The sequence below is a fragment of the Cervus elaphus genome, chromosome 14 (genome assembly GCF_910594005.1).
Source record: "Cervus elaphus chromosome 14, mCerEla1.1, whole genome shotgun sequence".
NCBI classification, from domain to species: domain Eukaryota; kingdom Metazoa; phylum Chordata; class Mammalia; order Artiodactyla; family Cervidae; genus Cervus; species Cervus elaphus.
In genome coordinates this window covers 53,854,859-53,873,109 of record NC_057828.1, presented here as the reverse complement: position 1 = coordinate 53,873,109, position 18,251 = coordinate 53,854,859, and the positions used below count along the sequence as shown (strand labels likewise).

Sequence of the window (18,251 nt, the reverse complement as noted above, 5' to 3'; positions counted from 1 at the left end):
AAAAAATAAGCTCTGTAATAGAATCTCTTAATAAAATGAACTTTGAAAAATCAGTTGGTATAAAACACTGATTTAGATGTTAGAGAGTTCTAACGAAGTAAAACCCGGCCCCTACTTTCCAAGACTTTAACATCGCCAAAGCTGAAATTGGTAAATGTAAGAATATTACAGAATAATATATGGCAGCAAGATAAATACAATTAATTTCCAGCTGTGTATAATAGCAAATGTTAGTTCCAATATTAGTTGAAATCACTTTGCATAAACTGTAGACTTTCCTCACATTTTTAAAACTTATGACCTTGAAATCATTATCCATTTGTAAATAAAAGGCAATGAGGCAGAATGGAATAACCAGGATAATATTGAAAATTAAAACATTCTAATTTGAACATCAGCAACAAGATACTGTTTGGAACATGGTTATTACTAAACAAATTCATGGAGTATCCTAAAAACTGTTTTGTCCACCTGAGTTGTCAGAAGAAACACCTACATTGATATCATTCTAACATTGGGATGAAATGCTGCCATCCTGGGAAAAGAAATTGGTTCTTACTAATAAGTGACCTTAGCCTTGGGCCCCAGCAGTGTTTAGGAGCAGTGTAAAGACAGATGTACCCACACTTCCTCAGTGAAAGCCTGGAACACTATCTGGTGCTTTGAAAATGTGCCTGGCTAAAGCACTGTGGGAAGAAATTGCCTGTTTCACAGTTTCATTTACTGTAGTCATGTGAAGCAACTAATTGCTTCTCCCACTTATTTTTAAGGAACTGTTGTAGCAAAATGCCCTTCCATTTGCCTCTGATGTAGTGAACTCTGTGTACGAGGATGTTAATGAACCATGTGTAAAACATTAAATCCACTGTCACCACCTGCCCGTTTGTGTTTCAGGCATCCTGACAAAAACAAAGATCCTGGAGCAGAAGACAAGTTCATTCAAATTAGCAAGGCTTACGAGGTATCGTGTCAGACTTTGTGATGCATCTGTTGGCTTTTGTAAAACTTATCTTAGATGATCAGTTTTGTAAAGTTCTCTTGGAAAGGGTATGTCCCCCATGCCCTTGACCCAGTCTAAGTAGTGGTAGAGACAGCATTTTTGACCACATCCAATTTGTTGAAACCAGTGCCTACACACTCTGCTCTTAGAGAAACTGCCCTATTTTAAAGGCTTTAATTGGAATTTTAGAGTAACCCTGAATGTCTACTTCCTTATGTTACATGCTCAATTTGGCAGCACAGGAGATTTGGGTTTGATCCCTGGGTCGAGAAGATTCCCCTGGAAGAGGAAACAGCAACCCACTCCAGTATTCTTGCCTGGAGAATCCCATGGACACAACGAGCCTGGTGGGCTACAGTCCATGGGGTCACAAGGAGTCGAACATGACTTAGTGACTGAGCCACATGCAGACTAGAAACTTACATTAAAGAAACATAGACCAGTTTGCATGTATTTATTAAAGTGACTCAAGGTTACAAATACATTTAAACACGAGGTTTTTAACAGTTTTCCAACATATCAGTTTAAGTAAGTTGGTCTGGAATATGTAAGAAAGATAAGTCCATGGCTTCCTGATTTGTGTAAGGTAATGTTCTTCAACGGAAAGTGCTTAGCTCATGGAATGATGCTTCATCCTAAAACAGGTTCTTGAATTAGACTTCAAAGTTATTTCTCAGTAAGAGTCAGCTAAGATACAGTCATAGAATTCAACCCTATGGCTACTTTTTGGTGTTCACAACTTTTCATACATTCATTTGAATGAATTATTCCAACTTAGATGATACGACTAAGTCAACATTCTCATGGCTGAACCCTGATGGTCAAAGTTATATCAAATTTAAGACTTCCCTGTCTATCCAGTGGTTAGGATTTCACACTCTCACTACCAAGTGCCTGGGTTCAGGCTCTAGTCGGAGAACTAAGATCCAACAAACCCCACGGCACAGCAAAAAAAAAAAAAAAAGTTTTCTGATTTATTGATGTCTTTAGTATTATGAAAGTTCAGAATCTTTAAAGCCAAGATGAGCGTGAGTAGCTAGCTACACAGTTGAAGTATTTTGGTCTTGAAATACTTAATCTTTCTATTAGGATAAGAGTTTCACAGTATATTGCATAACTGCATTTAAAATATCAAATTGTGTTGTATCTTTACATTTTCTTCCTTTATCTTCAGAAGTGTTTACAGGAAAGTCCTTTGCATGGCCCTTTTTTTGCTGTTTTGTTTTCTGGATTTCTTATTTTCTTCCCCTTTCTTTGTAGATTCTTTCCAATGAGGAAAAGAGATCACATTATGACCACTATGGAGATGCTGGGGAGAGCCAGGGCTTCCAGAAGCAACAGCAGCAGCGAGAGTATCGCTTCCGCCACTTCCACGAGAATTTTTATTTTGACGAATCTTTTTTTCACTTCCCTTTTAATTCCGAACGACGGGACTCAATTGATGAGAAGTATTTATTGCACTTTTCACACTATGTGAATGAAGTGGTTCCAGACAGCTTCAAGAAACCCTACCTCATTAAGATCACCTCAGACTGGTGCTTCAGCTGTATCCACATTGAGCCTGTCTGGAAAGAAGTAGTTCAAGAACTTGAAGGTTTGGGTAAGAGCATTTTATTCCTTAGAAGATGTTTGTATAAGATAAGGTGACTTTTATGTCTCTTGAATTTCTTGGGATATTGGAGAGAAGGAACAGTTAATGCAATTTCTCTTCAGAAATTCATGGTGACTGGGGTTTTCCAGGGACACATTTTCATAGGGGAAATGGGTAAGCCACTTTCATTCTGCGTTAGTAACTTGAAGTCTATATAGTCTCCTGACATCTAGTTGAGGGCCTAATATAGAGGAGAAACTTAAAAATTATTGGTTGAACAGAGCAGCCCTCAAGTACCGGTCTTTATGCTGGTAGGTTATCCTTATGGTATTTGTGAGTTCACTCTGTGTATTAATTTGCTAGGGTGGCCATAACAAAATACCACAGACAGGGTGACTGAAACAGCAGAAATTTATTTCCCATAGTTCTCAAGGTTAAAAGTTCAAGATCGAGGTGTCAGCAGGTTCGATATCTTGTGAAGCCTGTCTCATTGGCTTGCAGGTAGCCAGCTTCTCCCTGTGTGTTCACAGGGCCATCTGTGTCTGTGTGTTTGGGTCTGGTATCTCATACTCTCTTTCTATGACCCTGTGGTTAGTCACTCAGTCGTGTCCAACTCTTTGCAACTTCATGGACTGTAGCCCATCAGGCTCCTCTGTCCATGGGATTCTCCAGGCAAGAATACTAGAGTGGGTTACTAAGCCCTCCTCCAGGGGATCTTTCCAACCCAGGGATGGAGCTCAGGTCTCCCTCAAGCCCCATTTTAACTCAGTTACCCCTTTAAAGGCCCTGTCTCCAAATATAATCACACTCAGAAGTACTGGGGATTAGAAGGTCAACCTGTGCATTTTGGGGGCAAATAGCTCCACCTGTAACAAATAATATTCTAATTGTCATAGGTTACCACTCTCCATCATAGATTAGCCTTTCTTTTGTTCAGAGATATCACTTAGCTCCAGGAATATTTTAGTTATTCGGGGAGGGTATTTATTTTAATAACTTATAAAAATTGGAATTACTGAATTAAATGTGTGTCTATTTTATAGGCATTAGCAGGCTTACTTTTATTTATTTTTTTATTTTTGGCTGCACAGTATGGCTTGTGGGATCTTAGTTTCCCAACCAGGGATCGAACCCACAACCCCTGTATTAGAAACCCAGAGTCTTAACTACTGAACCGCCAGGGAAGGCCCAGATCTTTTTTTTTCTAACATTTGTTTATTTGGCTGTGTTGGATCCTAATTGCAGCTCTCGGGCTTTTCATTGCAGCACAGAGGCTCCAGAGCGTTTTAGCTCAGTAGCTGCACTGCACAGTCTTAGTTGCTCCATGCCATTGAGATCTTAGTTCCCTGACCTGTGTCTCCTGCATTGGAAGGCAGATTCTTAACCACCAGGGAAGTCACTGGCACAGTGGTTCCCAGCCTTTTTGACACCAGGGACTGGTTTCGTGGCAGACAATTTTTCCCATAGACTGAGAGGGAAGAAGAGAGAATGGTTTCAGGATGATTCAAGGGCATTACATTTATTGTGCACTTTATTTCTATTATTATTACATTGTGATATATAATGAAATAATCATACAACTCACCATAATGCAGAATCAGTGGGAGCCCTGACCTTGTTTTCCTGCAACTGGATGATCCCATCTGGGGGGAGCGATTGTAAATACAGATGAAGCTTTGCTTCCTTGCTCACCCACTGCTCACTTCCTGCTGTGCGGCCTGGTTCCTGACAGGCCACAAATCGGTACCAGTTCATGCCAGTCCATGGCCTGGGGATTGGGAACCCCTGCCCTAGCAGACCTATTCTTGAGTAACTAGAAAGGGGCTAACAACCAGAGGAGCTGAGAGGCCTGGGCTGCTCTGGAGAACATGCACCACTGAAAGTCACCAGTTCATTTATTCTAAAACAGAACATTTCAACCTGCTGTTCAGAGGCACTCGGGTGCTCAGATATGCCATAATGCTTTCCTACGATGGAATTAAGAAGTTCTTAGAAGTTGAGGAACATGTGGTTTAGCACGTGGTCTCACATGTGGTGGGCAGTCCGCAGATGTTTGCTGTGGTGCCTGATGAATAAAGGAGGGGCCCAGGTCAGCTGTCAGATTGGACAGCTTCTTCATCACACAACACAGTCACACTTTGTGCTATGTGGGGTGATGCGCTGGAAACCATTTAACCTCTTCAGTCCAGGAGCTGACCTTAAGATCCCATAGCAGAACATAGACACTGGACCATTGCATAATTTAGAATGGTAATGCATGTACACCAAAGTCAGATCAGAGCCAACAGGTGAACTTACATGACTTGAGACTGCATAGCACAGTGGTCACTGTCATGACCACATGCCTTGGAGTCAGATGCACCAGTTTTCAGATCACAGATGTGTCATTTATAACACTTTGTGTCCTTGGACAGACTACTTAGCCTCAGTTTCTTCAGCCCTAAAATGGAGTTATAATGTCAAACCAACAGGATTGTTATGAATATTAAATGAGAAAAGCCTATATTAAGTACCTGAGATATACTGAATACTTAACAAATGAACTTTAGAGAATTTTTCATTAGATGTTTTCTGGTTTACCAGTGTTAAGTTTTTGAAAGCACCTATTTTGTAAATTCCTTTTAAAAAATCTTTTCTAAATGTTAGTTTTCTATAGCTCACAGACTATAAAGCACTGAGTTTTTCCTTATTTTTAGCTAAGTCTTGGAAAGATGATTAGAAGTTGTGTACTCAGTCACTTAATCATGTCCATCTCTTCATAACCCCATGAACTGCAGCCCACCAGGCTCCTCTGCCCATGGGATTTTTCAGGCAAGCATACTGGAGTGGGGTGCCATTTCCCCCTCTAGGGGATCTTCCCAACCCAGGGATTGAACCTGTGTCTCTTGCGTCTTCTTCAAGGGCAGGCACGGATTCTTTACGACTAGTGCCACCTGACTGGACAGGAAGTGGAGGAGTAACATTCAGGCGTGAGGGAACCATGCAGGCAGGGAAACAAAGAGCCAGCAGGGACGGGTGACTGAGTGCAGATGAGAGGGGAGAAAGCAGGAGGAGCAACCTGGGGTCAGGTGGTAAGAAGCCTTCAAGTCCAGGCCAAGGAAGCTGGCCTTTACTTTATAGTATGTAATAGGGCCAAGGATGGTCCTATCAGATCTGTGCTTTAGAAAGCTAACTGTTCAAGCTGCAAGAAGGACAAACTAAAAAAGGTGAGAATAAAGGCGGCAAGGTTACCAGTCCTGGCAAAGCAGCAGCCATTGGCTTGAGCTCAGTCATGGGAACAGGTATCGGATATTTCAAGGGAAGGATCATAGAAGGACCTGGCACCTGGGGACCATTTGAATGTGAGAGGAGGTCAAAATGGACTCTGCGTTTTCACTTGAGCTACTGGGTGGGCAGAGGATACAGGAAAGAGTTGAATTGGGAGTTGTTCTGAGTAATGATTGCGGTTTGGACTACCAAGTGTGATGACATGGCACTAATAATATAAGCATAATAGTCATAGCTTGTATTTATGGAAAGTTTACTGTGTGCCAGGCACTAATGTAAGTGTCAAGTCATAAACAACTCTTTGAGGAGGGTGCTGTCATCTTTCTTTTATAGAGACTTGGCTGATTTTGGTACCTTTTCCAAGGTCCTACAGTTGGTATATGGCAGAGCTGGGATTCAAACCCAGGGAGATTGGCTCTGTAATTCACGCAGTGAACATGATGCTCTACTGCTTTTCAGGATCCTTAAATCTGTGATGATTGAAGGTCTCGCCATCTTTTGAGATTGTTGTGCTCTACAATCCTAATTAAAAATTAGAAAATTTTAAATCATGAAATTAAAAAACGCTTGCTTCTTGGAAGGAAGGCTACAACAAACCTAGACAGCATATTAAAAAGCAGAGACATCACTTTGCCAATAAAGGTCCGTATAGTCAAAAGCTATAATTTTTCCAGTAGTCATGTATGGATGTGAGAGTTGAAACATAAGAAGGCCAAGCACCAGAGAATTGATGCTTTTGAATTGTGATACTGGAGAAGACTCCTGAGAGTTCTTTGGACAGCTTAGAGATCAAATGAGTCAATCCTGAAAGAAATCAACCCTGAATATTCATTGAAGGCTTGATGGTAAAACTGAAGCTCCAGTACTTTGGCCACCTGATGTGAAGAGCCAACTCATTTGAAAAGACCCTAATGTGGGGAAGGATTGAAGGCAAAAGAAAAAGGGGGTGGCAGAGGATAAGATGGTTTGATAGCATCACTGACTCAATGGACATGAATTTGGGCAAACTTCAGGAGATAGTGAAGGATAGCGTGCTATAGTCCACAGGTCGCAGAGTTAGACATGACTTAGCAACTGAACAACGAATAATCCTAATAAGTCAGGACTCAAAATGACAAGGATGGAAGAAGATGAATTTAGATTCATAGAAGTAATGTTTAAGAGTATTTAATGTGTTCCCACACTTCACCTCCCAAGTCCCCTAGAAAGCAGGTTTTGACTAAATGTATTAGATCAGTTTAGTTTTCCTCTTTGGAACATTCAAAGTCGTTACAGATTCCTAACACTCAAGTTCCACTTGGTTACAGTTGGGTTATACTGAGATGAGATCCTAACAATATCCATGGCCACTCCCTATCCAAGCAAGGCAGTGTTATCCTTTAAGACAGCTACCGCAGAAAATGTTACTATTCTGAGGTGACAGAAAAAGCAGACAGTCTTAAAGATTAACTGTGGTCTAGGGAAGCCTGGATATTATCTCAAAATAACATAAAATGCCTGAATTGCAGTAAATGAAGGAAATGAAACAGTTCCACCCAGAGAAGAACTGTTGTAGCTATTTAGGTGGAATCTACAGTCGTGTTGTTTGGTAATAACTAGTGTGCAAAAGCAGACCACGTTTATAGACAGCCATGCTGTGGAGGAGGGCCCAGAAATAGTCAGCTCTGCCCTTGACCTTGAGGAGCTTACTCTTACTGAGAAGAGAAAATAGTTACCCAGAAAATTCTCACCAGCCTCACACATGCAAGTACAGGATAGTACATTACTATAGGAGTAAGTAGAAAATGATAAGGAATTAATTCCATGTTCTCATTTAAGACATTTGTCTTGGGAATTCCCGGGCGGTTTAGTGGTTAGGATTTGACGCTTTCACTGCCAAGGTCCAGGTTCAATCCCTGGCCAGGGAACTAAGATCCTGCAAGCACATGGCACAGCCAAAACAAAACCTGTTTTCTTAGTGGACCAAGTACTATGTTACACCAAGAAGTCTTTTTGTTTGCTTGTTTGTTTTTTAGCATTTTACTTATTTTGCATTGTGCTAAATACTTTGGATTGTCTCTATTCCCAGAGTAACCCAATGAAAGAGAGACTATGATTATGCCTATTTTACAGGTGAGGAAAGTGAGGCTCAGGAAGGCTAAGGAGCGAGTGAGCTCACACTGTTCATAAGCCACAGTGTTAAGGTATGGGCCCAAAAGTCTAACCCCAGAGTTCTCTCTCAACCACTGTGCTGCACTGCTCAGAAATAAGTAAAACCTAGTTCTCATACCCAGGAAGCGCATGTAAGGGACAGACCTGAATCACCGCAGCATGCACAGTGCCCCCAGGAGGTACCGACAGTTACCAGGGCGTCAAGGAAGTTGGGGTCTTGAGATCAGATGTCATTTTAGGGAAACCCAATTTGGATGATCATGCAGTATTTATCCACCATGAGACTTTTTATTTTAAAAGAAAGAATAATTTCTCCCTTTCAAGGAGTTATTCCTAAAAGGAGCTAAGTGTATGACAACTTCTTTTGTGTAGGAAAAGGGTCTGCTTAGATACTGGTTAAAGTTAGTTTTTATTTTCTCCTACTGAAACTCCATGTTCTTTATTTTGTGTTATTTCACATCATTTTGCATCTTAGTAGTTTATTGACAGATTTGTATTTAGCCAGATTTGACAGTGTCGTGTTCTTCCAGTTGGCTCTGTACCATCCCTTTAGGCATATGGAAGAGTTGAAAGATGAATATCTGTATGCAAGAGAGAGGGAGGTGAGAGAATTTCCCTAAAAGATGGGATACATATTTAAGATGGCATAATAAAAGCAAATATAATTTGATGACTCAGAGTAGATATCTTTAGTACTTTACGGAAAAAACACTCTCTTAAAAACTCAAAAAGAGGAGAAAGTATTTATATTTTAATTCCCCAGGATCTGCAAATTAGCCAGAAACATCAATCCATAGAAAAACCAAATGGTTCTGGAAAAAAGTCACATACGCTTTGCCTTTCTTTTAAATTTGCAACTCAAATAGAGACTGGTGTGTCCTTGTCATCCAGCCAGGTTATGCTGACTCAAGATAAGGATAGATGAGCTGTACTTCTGTTGGCCCAGCTGAGCTTGTTTTATGAACCCAGAACTTTGGAGTGTAGAGAGTTTGAAGGCAAGAGGTGGTGTCCTAAAAACTGTGTTGTGCACTGTGATTCAGAGACCCTAAGTCACCACTGGTCATCGCAGTCATTTCCCAGCCTGAATCTCAGGGAGAAAACAGTGCTGCTGACTTTTCTGATTCTTCCTTCCCAGCTTGAATGGGGAGCGAGGGAAGGATTTGGACTTCAGAGAATTTTGGAATTCCTGTTATATTCTTAAATATCTTTCCAGGAAGAAATATGCCACACTTTAAATATCAAATGTGTATCATTCTTTATTCTATTCTAATTTATGTGATAATTAATCTATAGGAAAGAAGTAGCATTCTTCCAGAATTTAGAAATGGGATGATAATGTTAAGAATCGAAGTGCTTTGTAGGAATGATCCAAAGAAATAGCCTTATGGGCTGAGAAAGACTACAATAAAGGTGATGTAGGTAATCCCAAGAACTCAGTGGTAATTTTAAGTAAGAGAAATGAAGCCAATCACTTGTATTCTGTTTAAGCCAGAAAAAAGCTATATTGATGGGAGTATAGGAACATTGTGGGGAAGATGATATAAAGAGTGAGAGTGTGACATGGTTTATCCCACTCTACGTAAAGGAGAGAGTTTTGTGGAGGTTATAATTCCACTCACATGAGAGACAGTCTCTAGATCAGACTTCACATGGTCTAGATGAAATAATACTTGATAATAATAGTTATAATTAATTAGGCACCTGCAATATTCCAGGCTCTGGGCTAGGTTCTTTTTTATATTGCCTTAACCAAAAAGTTTGTTTGGGTTTCCCATAACATCTTGTAGAAAAACCAAAGTGAACTGTTTGGCCAACCCAGTGTGTCATTTAATCCTCACAACAATTTGTCTTCATTTCCAAATATGGAAACTGAGGCTCAGAGACATTAAATGACTTGCCTAAGATTGCACACCTAATGGGTAGCAGAGGTGGGATTTGAATCTGATTCTGACTTTGAATACTTTATTCATTTACTTGTTTTTAAAAAACTGAATGACTACTAAGTGGCAGGAACTATTCCAGATACTAAGGATTATAAAGCAGTAAACAAAATGCCCCAAGCCCCTACTTTCATAGAGCTTATATTCTAGTGAACAGACACAAAGAAACAAAATATACAATCTGTCAGCTGGTTGGTAGAGTATAATTTAAAAAAAAAAAAAGGCTGGGCTCTAAGGAATGCCAGAGTGAGAGTCTTCAGTTTTAAATCAGGAAGCAATAAGACTTCCCTGGTGGTCCAGTGGTTAAGACTGTTTGCTTCCACTGCAGGGAACATGGATTTGATTCCTAGTTGGGAAACTAAGATCCCACATGCTTCACGATGCAGCCAAAAAAAAATTCAGCAGAAGAGGAAGATCTCACTGAGCAAGCATCCTGCAGGGGCTGAAAGAATGAGCTTCAGAAAAATCGGAGGGGAGAGTGGGGTGAACAGCAATCTCAAAAGATCTCTTCAGTTTCCTTTGCTCTCCCAGGACTGCCTGCATCTCCTGTCCTGATTCTAGGCCCACCAGCCACCGTTCTGATTACTGATTCTCGCCCCAAAGTCTGGTCGGGAGCCCCTCTGAATGGTTACTGGAAAGGCATATTCTCCAGAATCAATTTAATATGGCGGTTTCTGGCCTATATAGCAGTCCCTGGTAAGGTCATTGGTGGTGAGTCCATCTCTAAGAATTTGATCCCTCCAGCATTCAGAACCTAGTGGTAGAACCTACTGGGGACAGGAAGGAACCAGGCTTTGCGGTCAGCTGCAGGTCAGCTTTGAACCACGGTTCAAATCTTGGTCCTACTGTACACTAACTGTGATTCCAGGAAGGTTTCCTCAGCCTCTCCAAGTGCCAGCTTGCTCATTCATGAAGATGACAATACTTACCACTCAGGGTTTGCTGGTGTGAACAGTGATAACATCTTTAAAGGTGTAGGTATGCTGCCTAACTTGGAAAGGGTTCAAGACATGCCAAGTAGGCTGAAGGGGATCCTGCATGTGGGGAGAGCAGTTTTCAACATGGGAGCTGCTCGGCCTCATTGAGAAGGACTTGCAGTTGGTGAAGGAGTCAGCTACTCAGATGTCCAGAGATGCGCCCTCCAGGCAAAAGGACCAGCCAGCGCTGAAGCCAAAGGCAAGAACTTGCCAGTATGTTTCAAGAAGAGCAGGGATACTAGGGGCTGGAGTAAGTGAGTGTGAGGAGTGGGAGAGGAAGGAGGCCAACGGCCAAATCACAGAGGGTCTTGTCAGCCTTGGTGAAGACTTTTATTCTGAGTGAAATGGGGAGTCGGTGCTGGATTTGGGCAAAGGAGTGACATGATCTGTTGTTTATGTTTTAGAAGGGCCCATCTGGCCACCGTACTGAGGACAAACAGTGTCGGGGGACAAGGAGAAACAAGACCCCGTTGAGGAGGTTATTAGAGCAGCTTGGGAGAGAGAGAGAAAGATGACTGAGAGACAGGGTACAGTGCAAGTGGAGAAAAACAGTTGAATTCCTACTGTATTTTGAAGACAGAACCAACTGGACTTGCTGACAGACTGGATGTGGGGTGTGAGAGATAAGAGGAGTCAAAGATGACTCTTAAGACAAAAGTCCTGAGTAATAGGAAGGAACCACCATCGATGGAAATGGTGTAAGCCTGCGTGGAACAGGTTTGAGAAGGAAGATGAGGGGAAAAAAAAGATGAGGGGTTTGTTTTTGAAACTTAGAAGTCTGTCAGACATCCCAGGGAAAAAAGAATATTTACTGGCTATTAACATTTAATGTATCTCCAATGTTTAGCAAAGGATCTAGCCCTCCAAATACATTGTTTGAATGAAAGACAAGAAAAGTTACTCAAACACTAAATGAAATAGGTATCAGATGATCTCATTTTATTTTATGTGTATACAAACATGCATACACACATATTTATATAAGAAAAGATATAAACAGATACCAAAATATTAACAGTAGTTACATGGGTTATGGCCGAGTGATTTTTACCTCATCTCTCTCTTTGAGAATCTGTATGACATCTCTATAAAATAAAAGGTAGACATGCTCTGAAGAGTGAGAAGACTGATTCTAGTTTATCACAGATTCTAGGGTTTTTTCAACCACTGCCAAGTCGATGAACCCTTGAATTGTTTACAGATGGTGTCCTTTATGAATAGGACCATTGTGGACAGGTTGTTCTTTTCTTTTGAAGTATTTCTTCTTGATCTACTCCCAAAATTAGAAACAACAGACTAAAAGATAAAAAGATTTGTAGCTCTTCTTGAACATTGCCAGATGGCTTTGCAGAAAAACTGAACCAATTTAGAATTCCAACAGTGAAGGGATGCTAGACAGTCTGTCGGGAAAAATAACCCCTCCTACTAAGTCAGGATTTCAGTTTCACACCAGAAAATTACTTAGCAACGCTTTTTCACCTGCCACGGGGGCATAAAAGGCCTTCATGAAGGTCTTTCGTATTTTTCAGGTGTAGGAATTGGCGTGGTCCATGCTGGGTACGAGCGACGCCTAGCCCATCACCTGGGAGCGCACAGCACACCCTCCATCCTAGGAATCATAAATGGGAAGATCTCCTTCTTCCACAATGCAGTTGTCCGTGAGAACCTGCGGCAGTTTGTAGAGAGTCTGCTTCCAGGGAACTTGGTGGAGAAAGTAAGTATGTGGCTTAGAGGTAGTTTAAGAGCACCTAGGGTTGCTGGCTGCTCTGAACTCAACCCGTGGTCATCCTCAGACCTGAGTTCATTTTGAGCAGGACAAGACATATTAATTATTTGCTCAGACTAAATCATTTAAATGAAGTCTGCTAGAGGCTGAAAATTGAAATAGGTGAAGTAGAGAGACTGAAAGGATTATCCCTGTTACAACCACTAGGAAGACTGATGCTGTCATAGGAAGTGAAGTCACTCAGTCGTGTCTGACTCTTTGTGAACCCATGGACTATAGTCTGCCTGGCTCCTCCATCCATGGGATTTCCCAGGCAAGAATACTGGAGTGGATTGGCATTTCCTTCTCCTTGGGATCTTTTTGTCCCAGGGATAGAACCCAGGTCTCCTGCATTGCAGGCAGACTCTTTACCATCTGAGCCACCAGGGAAGCTTCCCTTCCCTTCCTGTCACAGGAATCTGAGCCTAAAATGAGAGTGCATCTTATTTCCTCAACAAAAAGTTAGATCACAGCATAGAATGAAGAGTTTCTTTCCAGCTTCATTCATTTGTTCATTTGAAAATACTTTTCTTAAGAGAGTATTCAAATTCAGTTCTATTTGGTTATATATTTAAGGATCCTAGCTATTGAAAGCACTAGATTCCATGAAATCAGGTATTATTTTTGGAACTTTCAAAGCCCATATGATGCAACAGTATGAATAAATTTCACAAACAAAAGACTGAGCTAGAGAAGCTAGGCACAAGGAGTTCATACAAGCGGAACTATGATTTTTATATTTAAGAAGCATTTTTCCTCAGTTTCTCAGGTTAGAACAGTATTCTTATTTTGCTTTACTTGAAAATGATTCATATGTATACCTGTGGCTGATTCATGTCGATGTTTGGCAAAAAACAACAAAATTTTGTATAGCAATTATCCTTCAATTAAAAAATAAATAAAATTTTTAAAAAGAAAATGATTTTTTATTTAATAATGCCAAGAAGAGTTAAACACCCAGTTGTTTCCATCCTATTTTTACACAGTCTATCCCACCAGGATCATTAACCACAAAAGAAACATTTGTTGGAGTTAGCTTGAAATTGTCAGAGCACACTGTTGCCTCCTAAAACCATGACAGACTGTCTTGGTAGGTCCTCAGCCCTTTCCAAATACCTGTTGTATGTCGGCCACTAAGCTGAGTACTGAGGATACTTCTCAAGAAGCTCCCAATCTAATGGGTGACTGCTCCATCTTGTGTGCAGCGTGTCCATTCTAGAGACTTCCTGGCAGAAGTGACCCCTGTAGTGAGTTTGCTGGGTGAGGAAAGTGGAAGTAAGGAACGCGTTCCAGGCAGACAGAGGTCTGGAACATGAGATAGCCTGCTTTGTATGAAGTAGTCATTAGTGAGTGGAAGAGGACAGGCTAAAGCGGTTAATGGGGAAGGAGCAGGGGAATCTCGCCATGAGAGTCTCCTTTAAAGAGACTTGGCCTGCAGGTGATGGAGCCATTGAAAGAGGCTGAGCAGTAGAGTGAAATGATCAGATTGACGTTCTATATAGATCATTCTGGGAGCACAGTTGAAAGATAAACTTTGACCTATGATAAAAATTTTCTAGAAAGTAATTTACTCATGTTTTTGTTTTCTTAGGATTATTTTAAGGTATAAACAGGGAAGCACAGAAGTATCAATTCAGACTAACACAACATTGGAAAGCAGTTATACTGTAATTAAAAAGCTTTTTTTAAAGTAGCAATTCAGATGGCAATGAATGAAATTATGTGATATATAAGTGGAGTGGGCCCACTTATTTTTATTTAAGTCATTTTGAAAGAGCAATTATTTCATTGTCTTCTAATAAACTAAAAACTCACCTATAATTAAGCAAGCGAGCTTCAAAAGCTCAATTTTTAATGATATGGTCAGTAATCATTTCAGAAAGATTATGATTTCAGTCCGTAAGAGTTGGATCACATGAAAATATGAAACAATATCTCTGTTCTTTTAATTAATTTTAGTTAAATGAAGGCAAAAGGATTAGTTGCCTGCATTTTTTATTTTTTACAAAACAGTCTTTTACACTTGATTCTGTTTAATTATCTCCTGACTGGATTATAATGTAACTGTTAAGAATTAAATGTTGAAACTGACATCCTCTTTTCAATTCAAGGTTACAAACAAAAATTATGTCAGGTTCCTCTCTGGCTGGCAGCAAGAGAATAAGCCGCGTGTCCTCCTGTTTGACCAGATGCCTACCGTACCACTGCTCTACAAGGTACCCTAGGGGCCTGGGTAGTGTTTCCTCTTACTTTGGTGATTTTCCTTTTTATAAGTAATAGCTCACCCCATGAGAAATGTTTGAAGACCAGAAGTTTGCCTTAAAGCACCATACACTGAGGACCTACTGATGCTGTTACTGTGCTAGCACTTCCCACACACAATAGCATTTAATCTTCGGAAGAACCCAGTGGTGCAGATTATGATCCCTATTTTATAGACCAGAATACGAAGCTTATAGTGGTTGCATAACCTGCCCCAGGTCTCCCTACAGTGGGTTGAATATCGACTCCCTTACAGCCTGATTCCAAACCTGCCCTCTGAATGATACTCTGCACTGTACTTGTACACCTCTGGTTATCACTGTGACAGGAGATGGGTGAGGAAAGTGTTTAACCATTGGCATGGTCACGGCCGTCTTACATCCTTGGGGTACAAGTTGTAGAGACGTGGATGGACCTAGAGTCTGTCATACAGAGTGAAGTAAGTCAGAAAGAGAAAAACAAATATATAGCAATGCATATATGTGGATTCTAGAAAAATGGTACAGATGAACCTAGTTCCAGGGCACGAGTAGAGACGCAGACATAGAGAATGGATGGGTGGACATAGCAGGGGAAGGGGAGAGTGAGATGAGTTGGGAGATTAGGTTTGAGATAAATACACTACCATGTGTGAAATAGGTGGCTTGTGGGAACCTGCTGTATAGCACAGGGAACTCAGCTCAGTGCTCTGTGATGACTTAGAGGGGTGGAATTGGGGGTCGGGGGGGGGCGGAGGGACGTCAGAGAGGGAGGGGATCATGTATACATACAGCTGATTCACCCTGTCATACAGCTAACAACATTATAAAGCAGTTATACTCCAGTTTAAAAAAATAAATAGTAGTTGGGGTACAGGTAATTCCTCAAACCTCTCACCCCCAGTACAGATCTCAGTAAGATGAATATCTTGCTCTATCTGAAAAACAGAGTTAATTGTTATTCAGCTTTGTTGATATGGTTTTTGCACCTAAAGGACCATAGAATTCCTACAAGAGTACAAGGGTGTTGCAGCCTGAGTGGGCCCATATAAGCTAGCATTCATCTCCACCCACTGATTAGAACGAGTCACACTTAATTTAGGTGCTGTGCTACCAATTTCATTTCTTCTTCTCTGTTACTCCCTAACAGTTGACTGCTTTCGCATACAAAGATTACTTGTCATTTGGATATGTGTATGTCGGTTTGAGAGGGGCAGAAGAGATGACAAGGCAATACAACGTCAATGTCTATACCCCCACCATCCTGATCTTTAAAGAACACATCCACAAACCTGCAGATGTTATCCAGGTACGTGGGTGTTGCCTTGTTTCAAGGTGGCCCTCCCATTTTCTCTCAGGATGTCACACACAAATAAATAGCAAAATGGAGCAGAGTAGGAGAGGAGAAGAAACTAGTTTTAATCTCTTCCTTCAGGGACTTCCCTGGTAGTCCAGTGGTTAAGACTCTGAGCTTCCGCTGCAGGGGGCACAGGTCTGACCCCTAGTCAGGGAACTAAGATCCCACATGCCTTGTGGTGCAGCCTAAATAAATAAATAAAATAAAGCTTTCAAAAATCTCAGACCTGTCTGTTGTATGTCAGACAGTATGCTAACTACTGAGGATGTTTCTCAAGCAGCTCTCAATCTAATGGGTGACTGTTTCCTTCATAGAAGGAAATTCTTAAAGTCATAGAGTTTAAAAATGAGTTTTTTAAAAAATATGATTTGGTACTATTCTGCTTACAAAGATAATCTTTTGATGGAAAGTAGAATGGCTGTGGCCAGAAGTTGGAGGAAGAAAAAATAGGGAGTTAGTGTGTAAGGGGCACAATTTCAGTTTGGGAAGGCGATAAAGTTCTAGAGATGGATTGCGGATGATGGTTGCAGAGCAGCGTGACTGGTTAATGCCACAGAATCATACACTTGAAAATGGTTAAAATGGTAATTTTATGTACTCTGTAACCACAAAAACAGAACAATAAATAATAGTCATCTTTGACCTCTAAAAAGCTCCTATTTTAAAAAATCAATAATCTTATTCTAAAACAAGTTATAAAAATAATTTTAAGGCTTCAGTATAGAACAGTAATTGAAAGGAATAAGAAAAAAATACTCTTTCATTTCATCCCATTAATCCCTTGTAAGTTTTTAGTTTTATAATTTGATATTCAAAAGTGGGTAGGTATTGAATCGCGAGGAGAGCTTTTAAAAAGACTTTCATTGTACTGAGATCTTGTAGGTGAGTAAAAGTTATTTGATCTTGCTCAAAAAATATATACATTAAAATCACTGAGAAAAAAAATGTATACAGTAACTCAAAGAACATACAGTGAATATTTATCTGATCTTAAGATAGGAAAGGCTAAAAGTGCTGGGAAAAATCTTAATAACTTGATTATAAGCTGTACATTTTTATAGAAAGACTTAAAATTTTTTGATTAAACAATAAGGAAAGTATTAACAACCAATATAAAAGGGATTGTTATCTTTCATTTCTGATGAGCTTCTCCTAATCAGAGAAATCAATCCGAAACTTCTTGAGAATAACCACTTAATGAGTACGGAGTTTTCTTTTGGGATGATGAAAATGTTTGTAACTAGATAGAGGTGAGGGTTATACAACACTGTGAATGTACTAAAATGCCACTGAGTTATACACTAAAATGGTTAATTTCATGTTATGTTACTCTTATCCCAATTTAAATTTTCCCCCCAAAATGGGTGAAGCAGATGAACAAAATCCTGAGAAAGGATTTAAGTTACTAATAAACACTTTGGTTTTTTTTTTTAAGTATTTATTTATTTATTTGGCTGTGCTGGGTCTTCATTGCAGCATGCAGGATCTTTAGTTGCAACTTTAGTGTGGAATCTAGATTCCCTGAGCAGGGATCAAACCCAGGCCCCCTGCATTCGGAACGTGGAATCTCAGCCACTGGATCACCAAGGAGATCTCAATAAACACTTTAAAAAAGTAAATCTCACTAATAATCAGAGAAAAGCAATTTACATTTCCTTCTCTCATCAAATTGTTAATGATTTTTGCAGTAAAAATATTCAGTAGAGTTGAAGGTACAGAGAAATTGGCACTTCTCTTCCTTGCCTTGCTGGAAGAAGCTTCAAAAATTCTCAGGGAAAAAAAAAGTTTTCAGAAAAGTGATTGGGTGATAAAATATCAACTTCCTAGCAAAACAGCACTCCTGAGTACCTGCTGTGTGCCAAACACTGCTGTGTGTGCTGAGGGCGCAGCCCTGAACAAAATCAGCAGAATTGCCTGTCCTGGGTTCTAGTGCGGCCAACAATCATTATGACACACTCTGTCA

General features: G+C 40.3%; 1 protein-coding gene across 2 annotated transcripts in view; it reads left to right on the top strand.

The window, feature by feature from the left end:
• DNAJC16 (DnaJ heat shock protein family (Hsp40) member C16) overlaps positions 1-18,251 on the top strand; it is a 38,923-nt gene that overhangs the window by 6,159 nt on the left and 14,513 nt on the right. For both annotated transcript variants that reach the window (XM_043923527.1, XM_043923525.1), the window contains exons 3-7: positions 895-961; positions 2,261-2,600; positions 12,456-12,640; positions 14,803-14,907; positions 16,082-16,240. In XM_043923527.1, the coding sequence (XP_043779462.1) occupies positions 895-961; positions 2,261-2,600; positions 12,456-12,640; positions 14,803-14,907; positions 16,082-16,240 (856 nt within the window). The remainder of the gene's footprint in view (positions 1-894; positions 962-2,260; positions 2,601-12,455; positions 12,641-14,802; positions 14,908-16,081; positions 16,241-18,251) is intronic.